The 16880-nt window shown below is 46.0% G+C and overlaps 1 protein-coding gene across 3 annotated transcripts in view; it reads left to right on the plus strand.

Moving 5' to 3' along the window:
• AFF3 (ALF transcription elongation factor 3) overlaps positions 1-11661 on the plus strand; it is a 341137-nt gene extending 329476 nt beyond the window's left edge. For all 3 annotated transcript variants that reach the window (XM_075426755.1, XM_075426765.1, XM_075426776.1), the window contains exon 21: positions 312-11661. In XM_075426755.1, the coding sequence (XP_075282870.1) occupies positions 312-433 (122 nt within the window). In that variant the 3' untranslated portion in view covers positions 434-11661. The remainder of the gene's footprint in view (positions 1-311) is intronic.
• Positions 11662-16880: the final 5219 nt, after the last annotated feature.

A 16880-nucleotide genomic window follows, 5' to 3' on the forward strand; every position in this document is an offset into this window, starting at 1 on the left:
TGATTTAGTTGTCCTTAATCTCAAAATAAATCTTGCCCAGCATCTGTTTGCTTTATCAAGACTCAATGGAAATTAATGAAAAGCAAAGCTGAAGAACTCACTGTTTTGTTCTTTAAAAAGAAAATTGTTGTGCATCAGCCTGTAACATCATGAACCACAGGGCTTTAAAATTAATCTCACCAGCACTAAACTTTCATTCCCATGAAATGTTCAGCTTGAATCAATTTGCAAGAAAATAAAATCTGTTAAAGGGTGACAAGTAGCAAATACAGCTTCACTCTGCTGATGCTGAATCCTTTTTTTCCCTGCAGATTTTTTTAACGACTTGGATGCACTGATGGGACCTGTCACCTTGCACAGCAGTATGGAGCATTTAGTTCAGTACACTCAACAAGGACTTCACTGGGTGCGGAATAGCGCTCACTTGTCATAATGGCTGTGCCATTCACATGGACAGTATACCTTTCATGGATAATTCAGTTATTCTGGACACTGTGCTACAGAAATAGTCGACCACAGCATTGATCCAAACAAAGGTGAATATTTCTTCAATACTGAGCAAAATTTTTCTGAGTGTAGACATGTATGTGTGCGTATGTACAATATATGATGATGTCTCTTCAGAATGAATTGTTCTGTGCCACTCTCCAAACATTTTCATACACTAGAAATACTAGAAAGATCTTAATGCACAAAACATACCCTTTCTATTCTTGTGCTGAAAAGCTCAAAAACCAAAATCTCATGGGTTGATTGAACCAAGTGCAATAAGCACAGATCCCTCTTCAGGAAAGCTCTCGACAGATTCTTGACTTTAAGCTTGTACTGAAATCCCGTTGACTTCAGCAGAGCACATACACAAGGGCTTTCCTGAACTGGAATGAATGAGGACAAATCATAGACGTGGAGAACTTTTCCTGCGAGCATGGACACGTCACAGAGGTTTCAATATTAATGTGCCATCTCCCTGTTACTTCCCCACTGGGGCAGGGCACACAGAGGAGTTGAGCAGTCTGCATTAAGTTGGAGAAAGACGGCATTCCTTCATGTGCAATAAGTTTCAACAAATTGCATGCATTTCGTAATCTCCTTGTCTTTTTAAATGACTTTACCTCTTGTTCAGCTCCTCACCAAGCGTATAACCTACAGTGTCAAGCAAAAAGCCTGAAAGCAGATATGCTGATAGCAAGAACTTAAAAGAGATGGTGGAAAATTGCATTCTGTTACTGACAGTAAATAGATAATGAAAAAATATGGCAAACTGCAATCCACTTTGTAAAGAAAATGTGTTAATTTCAGCTGCGTAAACACAGAGAGACAGAGATATTTATAACAGTTGTTGGCTGTGCATAGGAAGGCTTCATCCCACAGATTTTGACTTCCATATCTTTTTCATCTTGCAGAAGCTTGCAGCAGGTTCTTCTAGGCTGTATGAGAGCATTACATGCAATTTCCTTTATCTGGGAAGCTGAGTTTGCTGCTCATCAGGCTAAGAACTGTTTCCTATCGTAATCCTCTCACTCTCCATGCATAATCCGCAACTAGGCATTAACGTTTCTTGATTTATGGGATGTTTTCAGTTCCTGTTGACAGGCTGTGTTTTTCATGCCAGAAGAATTAATCCCACAATAATTGGAGTTTAATTTGGGTCATCTGAGGTCAAGGCCAGTTCGTATCAACTGTGCTTGCATTCAGTGCATTTTTGCTCGTTTTCAGTGGTTTTCACACATTTAGTTTTCTTTTTCTGTATTGGAAATATTTTTTTTTTCAATCAGATTTGCAGCCTTTACTCAAGTCAGCGACTCCAGTGACTTTCACTGGACTCTTCTTGTCCAAATTACTGATTGGACCCTTTGATTGTTGTTGTCTAATCTAATTTACTTATGTATTAAAGAAATGTGAGTACAAAAGACTCTTTCAATCAAAGATACAAGTAGAAGTAGCCACTGATAGCGAAGGTTGATTGATTGGTCCTTGCCGCCTTTCTTCTCCCTCCCCAATTTTTGAAGAGCTGCATTTTGAAAAAAAAAGATACCAAACAATACGACACATTTTCTGAGTAAAACATCTTTGGTAGCACAGGCTGTACGTACCCTGTGGTAAAGAGCGGGCCTGAGAGCAAACTGAGCCCCATGTACCTGCATTTTTCTGTCCAGGCTGCTTACCGTAACTCCAGCTATTGCTCTGACTCGGAGCTTTCACTCCATTCTTCGAAGCAGCTCAGCAGGGTAGCTACGAGGGACTGCTCAGCCCCAAGCCATCCTGGGCCAATATTTGTGTGGTGCTCAGATACTTCCCCCTCAAAAGAAGTCCTGAGCTCAGGCTGTGGTCACCTGTTAGCACGGACTTGAGTGTGACAGTGCGTCTGGCTTTAAGAGTGAATACGGACCTGTCTTTAAATGACAAAATACACATCCTCTGAGTCCTCCCGTCACTCTTAAATCTGTCTGTTGCCCGCCCCACAATTTGTTTGGTCACAGCTATCATGGAGAACTTGATCGGTGCCTTTTTGTTTATTACTTGTCTGATCTTTGGCTGTGGAAGCCTGCCATGATTTACTAGACTAGTAGGAATGGATTCTGTCAGCTGCTTCAACACCATATGAAGGTACTGTGGGGTTTCTCCTCAGATCAGGAAAGTGAAATTCCAATTAGCTTAGCTTCTGTTTTCTTTGATGGTGCCTATGGTGTTTATCTTCAGATAAGTTTGGGGGTGTGGGAGCCCTTACTGCTATTTAATGTTGAGAAATGTTGGAAGTGACACATATTACTTGCCTTAAATGGAGTTTAGTTTTATTGCACATGTGGCATTTGAGTTTCAAGTATGGAGGAACTTTGAAGCATGTTTATTTTACTAAGATCGGGATATTTTTCTTAATCATGATGAACTCTTTGTATGGATGTAATATGTCAAAAAACTTCAAAGAAATGCAAGAATTAACGCTGTCCTGTTGTAATATTTCCAAGTACTGAGGATCTCTTGTAGATGATTGTCCTTTCTTGTACATTGTTCTTATACTGAATTATTCCAGCTAAAATACCCATTGCTTCCATGGAGAAACACACTGGTTTTTAGTTTTTGTGCTGGCATCGTCTGTGTTGTCTGATGAGCACACTGAGCCTTAACTTCTGGTGGTGTTAACAGGATGAAATAGCAGCCATTTAAACCAACTAGACTTGTAAGTGAATTGGAGGTTTTGGCCTTCTCTCCACAGGGTTTCTTGCAGCTATACTATTTTGGTGAGGTTCTTTAGGATGGAGTACTCCTCTGTGCAGACTATTTGCTGTATATGGTTGCTGCTGTTTAGATGACTAAATGTGGCATGGTGACAATGAGTACTTCATTTCATTTGCTTAGGGCCTGGTCTGGGAAAGCGCATGTGGCTTTTAGGTCTGATCTGGTTAAGCATATGCTCCACATCTAGACCCTGAATAGTCTGAGGCACTTCACCATGAGTCGAAGGTGTGTTCTGGATGGGACCCAGTGAAGACCATTCCTCTTCAGGGTTCCGTGAAAGATGCTTACTTGTTTTAAGCTCTTGTAAAAGCCCAGGAGCATGCAGGCCTCTTCATGCCATAACAATGTTCAGGTTCACTTTGTGAAAGTAGGAAGTCATTCTGTATAAATCCAGAAGGGTTATGCCTGGAGGGAGAGGTTTGCTTACAAACAGAGGCTCCTGAATCGGTCAGGGCTGGTAGAGCAATGGGAATGCATTCAAAGGAACCACGTTACAGGTGGGTGCAACAAATGCAGAGCAGCCTATAGGTTCCTCACAGACAGCAAGATCCTACAGACCCCTTGGCCTTAATCCTTTGTAGTATTTCATGGTGGCATGAATGACAGGTAAGAGCAAAGCATATGCAGAGTGTGGCCAAAAGCCAAGCATAGTCCTCCCTGTCGCATGGCAGGATACCCTAACCCCTTGTTTGCCTGTTTCTTTTATCCAAATGTCACAGGGCTCCAAAAGAAGAGGCTCTAGTGAACAGAGGACCCCTGGCAAAGGAGGTTAGAAGAGCAAGCCCTAAGTGTAGATACAAACACATATGTATATACTGTAAATCTAAATAGTAATAAAAGTCACTCAGCATGAAAGATATTACTAGTGCCTACCATTGATCATCAAATACTCATCACTGAGCAGCCATATCACCTCAGAAGTGCAGTAACTGTTATCAAAATAATTTGTGCAGCTAATTAATTTATAAGAAATGCACCTTTGGGACTGTGCCATAGTATCTCTTTTGTAATACAAATGTTCAACCATTTTTCATGGCTACTGATTCAAATCTACATCACTGAAATGTCAGGATATCCTTTTTTTTCCCTAGATGAGCACATATACTTAGACCTGGCTAATCCGTGCTTAGTTTATCTCCGCAAGAGACTTTAGTAGTCACCAGCCTTAACGCATGTACAGTATATACTCTTCCCTGACTTAGTTGTAGGTTTTAATCCAAATGAAATTGGAATTTGCGAAATGACTTGGATTAATGGCATCTGCCTCAGATATCCTGCAGATGTGACATTAAATGATTCGTGATTTTAAGCAGAAAAGGTTGACTTTTATGTAAATAACAGTGGATGAATTCCTTTATCTTTTTACAAGAAGACTTTTTTTTTTTAATGAAAAGATTGTCAAAGCAATAGGTTTTTTAACTCTCCTAAATTTTCTGGAGGGTCATGGGTTCACGGTCAAAGCTATATTAAGGACATCTCCTACTGCAATATGCCTTGCCTGTACATAATCCTCTTCATGCTTAATATGTCAGAAAGAAATGTTCCTTTTTCGCAGCGATAGCAACGTTTCCCTCCCCCATTCAGGGAGAATCTTCAAACTAAAGAACAAAATCTCCTGGCACAATAGAAATACAAACAATGCCTGAAGAATATGGACTTATTCAGATAACAATAGAAGTTTGGCTGGCACAGACCTAACACGCCTCTCATTTTAGTATTTTTTTTTTAGCATTTACATCACATATTTGAACTCATTGTGTTTGAAACTAGAGAATTAGTCTGACTTTTTGTCTTAAAAAGGCCTGGTAGGTCTGATCACTATCATAATTATAATTGTTACATTATCTTATGTGCTGTGCACCGAGGGCTGGGAAGGCATGCAACCACAGATAAGTTTGTCAGAATGCATTCAGAAAAGCGTTCGTATGATCTTATGTCTAGTCTGTCTCGAAACCTGGAGAACAATGTCTCTCACCCTATGCTGTTAGCATGAAAATTTAGCTACTTTAATTTCTCCCGTAAAGCTGCCATTTGCCCTCAATAAGGCCAAGACTCTGTGTCCAGCGTTACTGGTTGCCACGCTGTAAATTGTTCTTAAGGTTAAAGAACAAATTGGGAAAGTCACTTCAGGCTCTGTTTGCCCTCACCTCACTGAAGCTACCTGGAGGAAAGATGCTAAGATCCTTTCAGTTTTCCTCAGTGAGATAGGTGACATTCCGCTGGGGCTATTTCTTCAAGTGATTCCTCTGCCTCTGCTTGCCATCTGGCTCTGTCGTTCTCGGCAGTCCACAAGGATGCCTCCGCTTTCGGGACTGTTTTCCGCTTTGGCAGCCCAGGCTACCATTGAAACCGGGTGCCGGTGCATGGAGCATGTAATCCACAGGTTGCACGAAGGGCCTTGCTTCCCCCCACAAAACAAGCAGCAAATACAGCAAGGCTCTCTCTCTTTTCTGATCTTTTCTGAGCTTGAATCTCACACGCTGCAGCCTGAATCCCAGCCTCATCCCTGCTACCCTTGAAGGACTCCAGAGGGTCCAAGGAAAACAAGAGAATGACAAAAAAGGGGGAATTCCTCTGTCCCAAGGCACATATTCCTTTTTGGGAGTGAATATAGAGAACGGCATGGATCATAAGGCACTCAGGTCTCATGTTTCTCATATGTACTAACACAGGGATACTTAACACTTATCTGCCTCATAGGGCTTTATGAGAATTAATTAATGTTTGCAAATCACTTTGTATCCTCAGAAGGAAACTGCTGTAGAGGAGCTATGGAAAAAACTGCTAAGTACACTGGATGAATTTCACCCCTGAGTCCAGAGCTACAAGACCCTCAAAATCCTTAAATACTGTGTAAGCTCTCAGTGTAGGCTCCTGAGTATATAAAACTTGTGCCTAGCGCTGAGGGGAGTCACAGCCTAGGTGAAATTGCTGTTCCCAGAGTATCTACAACTTTGATCCTTGCAGAGAGCAAGAGTCACAACAGTACATAATGAGACAAACAGCATAGGTTAGCCAAGTGCTGTGTAGCCGTCCTAAGAATGTCAAATCTTTTTATGTCTTTGAGACAGTTTGCATTTCTGTGCAAGAAATTTGATTCCCCAGTTGTGCCAAGCCTGTTTCTCATAACAGCCTCAGAAGTACTCAAATCATTTGTTATTCCAAATCCAGCTTCAAATAACTTTAAATCAATGGAAATCTTCTTTTAGAATGGTGCATTGCAGAGAGGACTAGTCACTTAATGAAACATTAAAAAAAATCTCTTTCAGAACAAAATATGTGTCTGTTCATGATGCACATTACCAGTAACTGAGCTGGGAAGTCAGAGATATGTTGGGAGCACAGTGTCCGGGGAGTTACCTTCCCAAATCACACCATCGTTAGCCAGCATCCCCATGCCAAACCCCCAGCTCTGTTCTGACAAGTTACCTCTAGAAGCCATCAAAAAGCACTTCACCAAGGACTGAACACCAGCAAAATGAGCAAAATGTTTCTAGTGCTTTTCACGTTCTTCAGGCAATGCTAACAAATCCTTCCTCCCTTAGCACTCGTTATCCTGTTCTCCTCCACTTGGAATTCTTAGACACGGAATTCTCACCCTGTCAGCAGATATGAAAGGAAACACTTCCTGTGGGAACAAGCTAGACATAGATAACATTTACCACAGGATAGGCCCTGCTTAGTCTTTTTCTTACTTCCATGTTGGAAAACACCTGTATTGAAAAAGGATATTTTCATTTCCAGTTTAGATTTATCATTGAATCATGGAATCATAGAATGGTTTGGGTTGGAAGGAATATTCAAAGATCATCTAGTCAAACCCCCCTGCCACGGGCAGAGACACCTTCCACCAGACCAGGTTGCTCAGAGCCCCATCCAGCCTGGCCTTGAACACTGCCAGGGAGGCGCATCCACAGCTTCTCTGGGCAACCTGTGCCAGAGCCTCACCATCCTCATTGAAAAAAAGGTCTTCCTTATGTCCAGTCTCAATCTACCCTCTTCCCGTTGAAAACTGTTGCCCCTTGTCCTGTCACTACAGGCCCTGATAAAAAGTCTTTCTCTGTCTTTCCTGTAGGCCCCTTCAGTTACTGAAGGCTGCAATAAGGTCTCCTCGCAGCCTTCTCTTCTCCAGGCTGAACAGCCCCAACTCTCTCAGCCCTCTCTCTCTCTGCTCCAGCGCTCCCATCATTTTTGTGGCCTCCTCTGGACCCGCTCCAACAGGTCCATGTCTTTTCTGTGCTGAGGGCTCCAGAGCTGGATGCAGGACTCTAGGTGGGGTCTCACCAGAGCAGAACAGATGGGCAGAATCCCCTCCCTTGCCCTGCTGGCTGCGCTTCTCTTGATGCAGCCCAGGATACGGTTGGCCTTCTGGGCTGCGAGCGCACATTGGTGGCTCATGTCCAGCTTTTCACCCACCAGTACCCCCGAGTCCTTCTCAGCAGGGCTGCTCTCAATCAGTACATCCACTGTCTGTATTGATATTGCGGCTTGGCCCTACCTATGCTGGGCTGCAGGGTCTTGCACTTGGCCTTGTTGAACCTCATGAGGTTCACACAGGTCCTCTCCTCAAGTCTGTCAAAGTCCCTCTGGACGTCAGAGTCACTTTGGGGGTCTGCCTTCACTCATGACAGACAAGTCTGTCTTCCATTTGCATGAGGTGCTGTATGGAAAGATGGGGACTTCTGGCTTTCCCCAGCAAATCCCACATAGCTAACTAGCGTCACGATCAATACAGTAATTCATTTTTTATCTCTTCAGCCTTTCATTTTGCCTTCCTGGTCCCACAGTCGGCTCTTTCTGCAGTTCTAGACATTTTCTTCCTCAACCCCATCTCCCAGCCTGGGCTTGTGACGTACAGGACAAGGGAAAGCTGAAATTACTCACAGAAAAAAAGACGGAGGGCAGTGCAGAGCTGCTCCAAGCAGCTCAGGACCTTTCTGCTTTCTTCTCATTTCCACTCCACTTGTTTGACTTGGTGCCCACTTTCTCCCATTATTCCTAGCAAGAAACGTCAGCTCCTTCCTGAGGAAGAGACAGTGAGTGCTGATGACTCCATGAACAATTTCCAGCCAGCTCTTTTTCTCTGTATCCAAAGGTGGATGGGAGAGGCTGAAACTGGGAACTGAAAGCCCTTAGCGCTGGTGACTCAAATACCCCGTGTGAAACAGCAGTGTGGCTGGAGGGGTTACAGCAGCATCTCCAGGTCCAGCACCATTGCCTGGCCTTGTGTTACTGATCTGCTGAAACAAGCATTGCCACTTTATGGCCCTGCAGTAGAACCAGCAGGAACTGGTGGTCTCATACCTGTGCAAGGACCTTTTTTAGGCCATTGAGGACACACAATCAGCCTTGCAACAATTTGGTGGGGTTAAATAGCAAGAGAAAGTGGGATGGGAGAGAAAAGAGGGTCCTGACTAAAACACAGAAGGTGGGATTCACCTCATCTTGGGCTGAAGGTCTAAAATAAGCACAACGAATCACACTCTAGAAGTGCTTGTTTCTGCCCACTGGCTACAAGTGGAATTTAGGTGATGAGCTCAGATATAGAGGTGATATAAATCCCACCCCACGCTTACAATTGTAACTGTTGCTAACAAGAGTGCCTGCTGAAATTGCTAAAATAGGGATGCACTGATGCAGGATGGGGCTGAGATCACGCTGGGAGGGAGCAGGTATGCAGGAAAATAGGTATGCAGTAAATACATTTATTTCTGAGGTGTTTAAAGCATCATGCCTTACCCACTCTCTAATTCACTGGGCCCAAATCCAAAGAAGTAGTTCCTCAAGGACAGAATGTGCACCTTTCATCTATTAGGATTACTGAAATATCAAGAAAATATATTTTACAGTTTAGTAAACACTCGAAGGCATTTTTTCTGTGTGTTGTCTGGAAGCAGAGCTGGCTTACTTTAAAGAGAAGAAACAGTTTTTCTGTAGATCGAGAAAGAGATGAGATTGGCCGTGAACCCGCATGAGGCCAATATGACTCTTTTTCATGGAAATTCATTTTTCAATTCATTATGTGAAAGCAACAATTTCATCCATGATGAACAGCCTGCAGGCCACCCAGGGCCACCTGAAGCTCATGGCCTGCCTGCAGACCAGCAGTCCCCCAGCAGCCGGCAGGGCTGGCCAGGCAGTGTCCCTTGCTGTCGGTGGAGGCAGAAGGAGCGGTGTCGTGTTGAGAGCTTCAGAGCAGGCGGGCTGAGGTGCGCTTGCGGTGCCGTTGGCAGGCTGGCTCTTCCCGCGGGCGGCAGCCGGAGGGGTGGGAGCCGAGGCAGGGGAGCCGGCGGTGTGAGAGCGGCTCTCCAGGCAGCCCAAGGCCAACCCCTGGTCCGCCTGTGCAGGGACTTCACTCTGCGCTGGCCATGGCAGATGGAGGCAGGAACTGGTGTCACAAATCATGGCTGCGCGCGCACACACACACACTTTGCTTACGGCAGCTCACTGCCTTCCGGGGCATAGTTTTAATGGAAACCTGGACTGCAGTGGTGTCCACTGACCAGGGCCATGTTGCGGAAGGCATCCTACAGAGACTCTCTTCCATGGAGTTGCCACCATGCAGAAGCCAAAACCAAACCATCCTGCAAGTGGGTGCGGGAAACAAATGAGTGGGGAAGACAGTGCAGAGCAGCCAAAATAATAGGATGCTTAAATTGTCATTGCTTCTCCAGCCAGTTGCAATAGAGTCAGAGAATCACAGAATGGTAAGTGTTGGAAGGGACCTTAAAGATCATCTGGTTCCACCCCCCCTGCCATGGGCAGACACGTCTTCCACTAGACCAGATTCCTCAAAGCCCCATCCAGCCTGGCCTTGAACACTGCCAGGGAGGGGGCTATAATAAACAATCACAGTAGTCCTAATTCCCTCCCCGTTTCCCACCCTGCGCGTAGCACCAGTGGCTGAAGAGGCAACACGGTGGTCCCAGCGTGGGGTCCCGCCACCGACCGTCCTCCTGACGGGCGCGCTGGCAGTGCAGACGGCGCGTGGCGGGGTATTCCCACATCGCGGCTCTTCCCCACCTCCCCTTTTCACCCAGCAAACTTCTAAGCGAGGGTCCCTGGCCAGACGAGGTACGCGAAGATCAGCTTATGACCAGAATTATTTTTGTAACAAACCGCAGAGATTAATTTCCACATTTTGTTTATAGCCACAAACGTCAGAAGATTTTTTGTAAAATTACTCGAGTCAGGATGGCTTTATTTGCAGCTCATAAAGCATCGCTCGTGTTTCTCTCTGAGGGTGTGCTGCCCGAGGCCTCCCCCACCCAGCCAAAGCCACAGCAGTTTATCTTTCCACTGAGCATAATCCCACAGTATGTCCCCATACAGCAGGCAATATTGTTTACACAGGTTAACAAACGGAGTATTCTGTACAGTAATTTATGCTGTAAAGTATGTACATATATCACGGTAGCAGTCACAAATGCTTTAAACTGCCTTATTTATTAGATCAGTTAGCATTTCCCCCCTTGCTCCAGAATACTTTAAATTATTTTTATCTTTTGCATTAGGTATTTTTTTTCAGTTACTGCATTTTGACCCTATTATTGACACACCAAAAAAATGATCTTTGCAGTAAATAGATCTCTAAAATTTAAGTAGAAATAGCAAATTCACTGCCCATCCAACTAATATAGCTCTGATTATGATTAAAATTAAATATGGTATACTCTATCTGTGTCTCATAGTATATGCGAGAAATCATATTCCACTTGTGATCAATACAAACAAGAGCTTTAGTAACTTTCACCTCTATCGTTCTTCCATTGTGAGACAAATAAAGAGTAAACTGCTTAATCTAAAATGTTCCCCATGAGAGCCCTGGTCTTATTCCTCCCCCAGGCAAAACTCACATTGGCTTCGGTGGGAGCTTTACCTTAAGTAAAAGTACAACATAGGGACATTACAAAAATAAATCTATCACGCATGAACAGTACTTGTGCTTTGTAGTCATTGCTTTTCTCTTTAGTAAGAAACATAGGCTAAACACAACACCTGTAACGCTCCTCTGTCTCACTCCTTCCTTTTTGCTGCACGAGTAAAAAACTGAGATTCAAAAACAACTGTATTTGTTCCATTCGCTCAAGAAAAACAGAAATCACTTGGGGATCAGTTCCCAGTCAAATGAGAAGACGCAAGAAAATCTTGCTTTTGTTTCTTTTCATGTTAAATTATGTTACACAATTAAACAGGTTCATGAGTGCAAAGGCAATGAAATTATTAATGATTTGTTTAAGAGATTTTGCTCTGTCCACAGTTCATATAAAACTCATGTAGCACAGTTTCTGGGATGGTGAAAAATCCTACTGTAATGTAACAGAATGAGCCTTAAGGATTTGTAAGAATAAGCACTTTTATATTAAAAAGCAAATATTAATTCATCAGTAAGATTACTTTTTTAATGTGACAATAAACCATGAAATCAGCATCCTTCTGTCTCAATTATGCCTTGTCTGTCTCTTTCTTAAACCTTTTTCTGAGGGGAAAAAATTGCCTGGTTACGGCTTGCGGGTCCCATCGCAGCCGCCTGTGCTCCTGCCTAAGCCACCCACCCCATCCACACTTCCTCCACGGGTGAGCTCGTTTGAAACCTTCGTACAAGGAAGGAGGAGAGGCTCGTTCATCAAAGCAGGTCTCATTAACAAGGCACTGGATTTAACTGGGGCGTCTGGCAGAACCAAAGACATGAAAAGAGGCAGCTTTTCGTGGGGAAAGGAGAACAGAGTCACTGCCACGTTTTAGTGAGGCACGGGATGAGCATGTAACCAACCCACACTCTGCTGTATCGAGGTGCAGGCGACAAGCCCCTGTACCTTAAGACCACCACAGAATCACAGAATCACAGAACGGTAGGGGTTGGAAGGGACCTCTGTGGGTCATCTAGTCCAACCCCCCTGCCGAAGCAGGGTCACCTACAGTAGGCTGCACAGGACCTTGTCCAGGCGGGTCTTGAATATCTCCAGAGAAGGAGACTCCACAACCTCCCTGGGCAGCCTGTTCCAGTGCTCCGTCACCCTCAGAGGGAAGAAGTTCTTCCTCATGTTCAGACGGAACTTCCTGTGCCTCAGTTTGTGCCCATTGCCCCTTGTCCTGTCACTGGGCACCACTGAAAAGAGCTTGGCCCCATCCTCCTGACACCCACCCTTCAGATATTTGTAGACATTTATAAGGTCCCCTCGCAGCCTTCTCTTCTTCAGGCTGAACAAGCCCAGCTCCCTCAACCTCTCCTCGTAGGGGAGATGCTCCAGTCCCCTCACCATCCTTTTAGCCCTCCGCTGGACTCTCTCCAGTAGCTCTTCATCTTTCTTGAAGTGGGGAGCCCAGAACTGGACACAGTACTCCAGATGAGGCCTCACCAGGGCAGTGTAGAGGGGAAGGAGAACCTCCCTCGTCCTACTGGCCACACTCTTCTTGATGCACCCCAGGATCCCATTGGCTTTCTTGGCAGCCAGGGCACACTGCTGGCTCATGGTTAACCTGTCGTCCACCAGGACACCCAGGTCCCTCTCCGCAGAGCTGCTCTCCAGCAGGTCCACCCCAAGCCTGTACTGGTGCATGAGGTTGTTCCTCCCCAGGTGCAGGACCCTGCACTTGCCCTTGTTGAACCTCATCAGGTTCCTCTCTGCCCAGCTTTCCAGCCTATCCAGGTCACGCTGAATGGCAGCACAGCCTTCTGGTGTATCTACCACACCTCCCAGTTTGGTGTCGTCAGCAAACTTGCCAGTGCCTGTAAGTAGTGCCAAGAGGGCCACGATCTTAGCAGCTGCAGAGCAGCAGTTCACAATTTATAGGCCAGTATTACGATCAAACCACAAGAAATAAAAGTAGCAAGTCACTCACCATCCTGCCTTCCCCTGTCCACACACACACACACACATGCACATATGTGTTGTCCACCAATTATTTCCTGACTGCGACAGCTTCTTCCCACACGGGATTGCCATTTCTCAGAAGTACTTATTCCAGCATGCTTTTTGGGGCCAAAACCTAAATGCTGCTGTTTTAACGTGACCATTTTGCAAGTGGTAACTTCTGGTGGTTCTTTTCTGCTTGATCGGTACCTGGGGAGTCGGGGGCTGGATGTTTTCCTACTTCTCATCGGGGAAATCACGTTTTCCCAAGCAGCGTCTGACAGCCAGGGCAGGTACTGGGTGAACATCCCAGGGGCAGGCCAGAAGAAATGAGCTTCCCAAAAAAAGCCTTTGCACTTCCGTGGCTCACCACCATCCAAGAACGTGTGCCTTTAATGGACTGTAACCATTGCATACCGGAGCACACAGATGGAGAGCTGTTGCTGCTGAGGGTGGGGAATGTACGCCAGGAACAAGCTCTGGCTTATGGCGCGCCGTGATTCACACCAGGCATCGCTGCTCCCCGTCACTGCCAGGAGTCTCCTGTGGGGACAGGAGAACGGGCAATGAACAGTCTCCCCAGGCACCACCATCATCGAGGGATGGAGACAGCTTCCCCAGGCGTCGCCTGCAGCGGCTGAGGAGCTGAGGTACCATGCACCGGAGGGGCAGCTACGTGTAGCTGTGCTTCTGAGACCACTGAGGCTCAGTGAGCTGTCTCCCACACCACTGCCCACTCAGTCCTACACACCACACCCAGCTCCATTAACTTCTGCTAGGGCAGACCTGCTTCAGCACGGCCGCTCTCCTCGAATGCCTCAGCGGTTTGCTGGTACTCCTGCACAAGATTCATGCAGAACTTTACTTCTCGACTTGTTCCTTGAAAAACTGCTCTTCTCAGTGTAATTCGAGGTCAGGAAAGAAATCGGGCACCACCGAGCTGAAGACCTGGAGGGCCTATTGCAATGATCTAGTCTTACTTCCCAGGAAAACACAGGCCATGACATTTCATCAAGGGATTCCTTGGCAAAAGACTAATTACTTGATGAAGAGAAGCCTAACCTTTTATTAAGGCACCCAGTCTTGATTTAAAGACACAGAGCAATGAAGAATTTACGGCAGCTCTTGGACTGCTATTTGCTAAAAATTCTGCCCCAAGGCTTCACTTTGAATGGTATCAAAGCCAACTGCAAAGCCAAACAAGAAACAAGAAAACTCAAAATCTGAAGATGGAATATGTGTACTGAAAGAAAACAAAAAAAAGTACAGGGAAACATTGCATTTTAGGGCAGTTTCTACTCCTAATCTGAGGGAAGTATGTATACAGTAGTATCTGCTGTTCTAATATAGAATAGGTTGTGATCTGGTTCACTAGACACGCAAGCCCACAGCCAAAACACTTGTTGCAGCATTGCAACAAGTACTGCTGAAATGCAGACCCTGTCGTGGTCCTTTCACATTTGCGTCCAGCTCACATTCATCATAATGTGACTCTTACATTTTCTTTAAGATTAGGAACCAGCAGCACGTGTGGATATTTCTTAAAATGAAACCCAGGCCAACCAACTGTCTGGATGGCGATTATTAGTTGGAAATCTCCTGTACTACAAGGAATTACAAGTCAGCAGAGATGTACGGTTATAGTGTCTCCTAGGACCATTTATGCAACTCCTGACAGTGTAAGTTTCTCCTGATTTGATTTTCTGTAGTCATTTTTCAAACACCACTATTATAAATCAGCTATAAGAAGCTAAGGTTACGTATGCCAAGAACTATGACTTGATAGCCCATATGCTACGTGTAATTTAAAATAATAGAGAATGTAATCCCATAGATACAGATCTTTCTTTTTTCTTTTTTTTCCTCTTCCTCAGAAAAGAATCTCTCAGTCCCACAGTGCCAAGGACAGCTTACAATTTAGAAATGCCTCCAGGTAAAGCAGAGAGAATGGACACTAAGGAGAATATCCATTTTGAAAATCAGCTGGGGAAAGGGTGCCCATCTTTGAAAGATTGCCTTGAGAGACATCCCCAGCCCTCTCGCTGCTAGCGTGTGTCTCAAAAAGCACTAAAAGCAGGTTTTTGCAGCTATGGCTTGTTAAGGGTTTAGGCATTGTAACACGACACGCCATTTTAGGTGCCTGGCCCCAGGGTACAAAACCCTGCATACAGCCCCAGGCTACCCTGTGCACTATGTGGAGGGATCTGGATGACTTGGATGAACCTTCACTTTGCCGGAAGAGCTCCTGGATCCAGGCAAGTAGCAGTGCCTGAGCAGGGCAATAAACTCCAGTCCTTTCTAACGCATCAGCACCTGGTGAGGGCCCCAGACAAGCCCTTCCACCCAGACGGATCCCACAGGCACCCTTCAGGGTACTGAGAAAACATTTAGGACATGAGTGAGCCAGGAGGTAGCAGTTCCAGGTTTTCTGGGGTTTTTTTGCAGGTCAATATAGCGCATTATTTGTTACAACCTGGAAGCATGCCTTTCTCAACATACATGGGCCTTCTCCCAGCAAGAGACCCTACTCCAAGATGCACATTGTGACCAAGTACTTATTTGTAATACTGGTGTTTGAAAAATGACTACAGAAAATCAAATCTGTATAATCTCACACTCACAGTCCCAGCACCAGCCACAGCGCACCCTCTGCTGTTATGGGTGTGTGTGGCAAGGTTTTGGTAGTGGGGGGGCTACAGGGGTGGCTTCTGTGAGAAGCTACAAGAAGCTTCCCCCATGTCTGATAAAGCCAGTGCCAGCCGGCTCTAAGACAGACCCACCGCTGGCCAAGGCCAAGCCAATCAGCGACGGTGGTAGCGCCTCTGGGACAACATTTTTAAGAAGAGGAAGAAAAAAAGCTGCGGTGAGACGGCAGTCAAGAGAGAGGAGTGAGACGATGTGAGAGAAACAACTCTGCAGACACCGAGGTCAGTGAAGAAGGAGAGGGGAGGAGGTGCTCGAAATGCCGGAGCAGAGAGCCTTCCCTTTCAGCCTGTGATGAAGACCATGGTGAGGCAGGTTGTCCCCCTGCAGCCCATGGAGGTCCACGGTGGAGCAGATTTCCACCTGCAGCCCGTGGAAGGGACCCCATGCCGGAGCAGGTGGATGCCTGAAGGAGGCTGTGACCCCATGGGGAGCCCGCGCTGGAACAGGCTCCTGCCAGGACCTGCGGACCCGTGGAGAGAGGAGCCCACACTGGAGCAGGTTTGCTGGCAGAGCTTGTGACACCGTGGGGACCCACGCTGGAGCAGCCTGTTCCTGAAGGACTGCACCCTGTGGGAAGGACCCACGCTGGGGCAGTTCGTGAAGAGCTGCAGCCCGTGGGAAGGACCCACGTTGGAGAAGTTAGTGGAGAACTGTCTCCCGTGAGAGGGACCTCTCGCTAGAGCAGGAGCAGAGTGTGAGGAGTCCTCCCACCGAGGAGGAAGGAGCGGCAGAGACAACGTGTGATGAACTGACCGTAACTCCCATTCCCCGTCCCCCTGCGCTGCTCGGGGGGGGAGGAGGGAGAGAAACGAGAGTGAAGCTGAGCCAGGGAAGAAGGGAGGGGTGGGGGGAAGGTGTTTTAAGATTTGGATTCATTTCTCATTACCCTACTCTGATTTGGTTGGTAATACATTAAATTAACTGTCCCCAAGTTCAGTCTGTTTTGTCCGTGATGGTAATTGGTGAGTGATCTCTCCCTGTCCTTATCTCGACCCTCGAGCCTTTCATCATATTTCCTCTCCCCTGACCAGCTGGGGAGGGGGAGTGATAGAGCGGTTTTGGTGGGCACCTGGCATTTATCCA

The sequence above is a fragment of the Opisthocomus hoazin genome, chromosome 1 (assembly GCF_030867145.1).
Source record: "Opisthocomus hoazin isolate bOpiHoa1 chromosome 1, bOpiHoa1.hap1, whole genome shotgun sequence".
Classification (NCBI taxonomy): Eukaryota; Metazoa; Chordata; class Aves; order Opisthocomiformes; family Opisthocomidae; genus Opisthocomus; species Opisthocomus hoazin.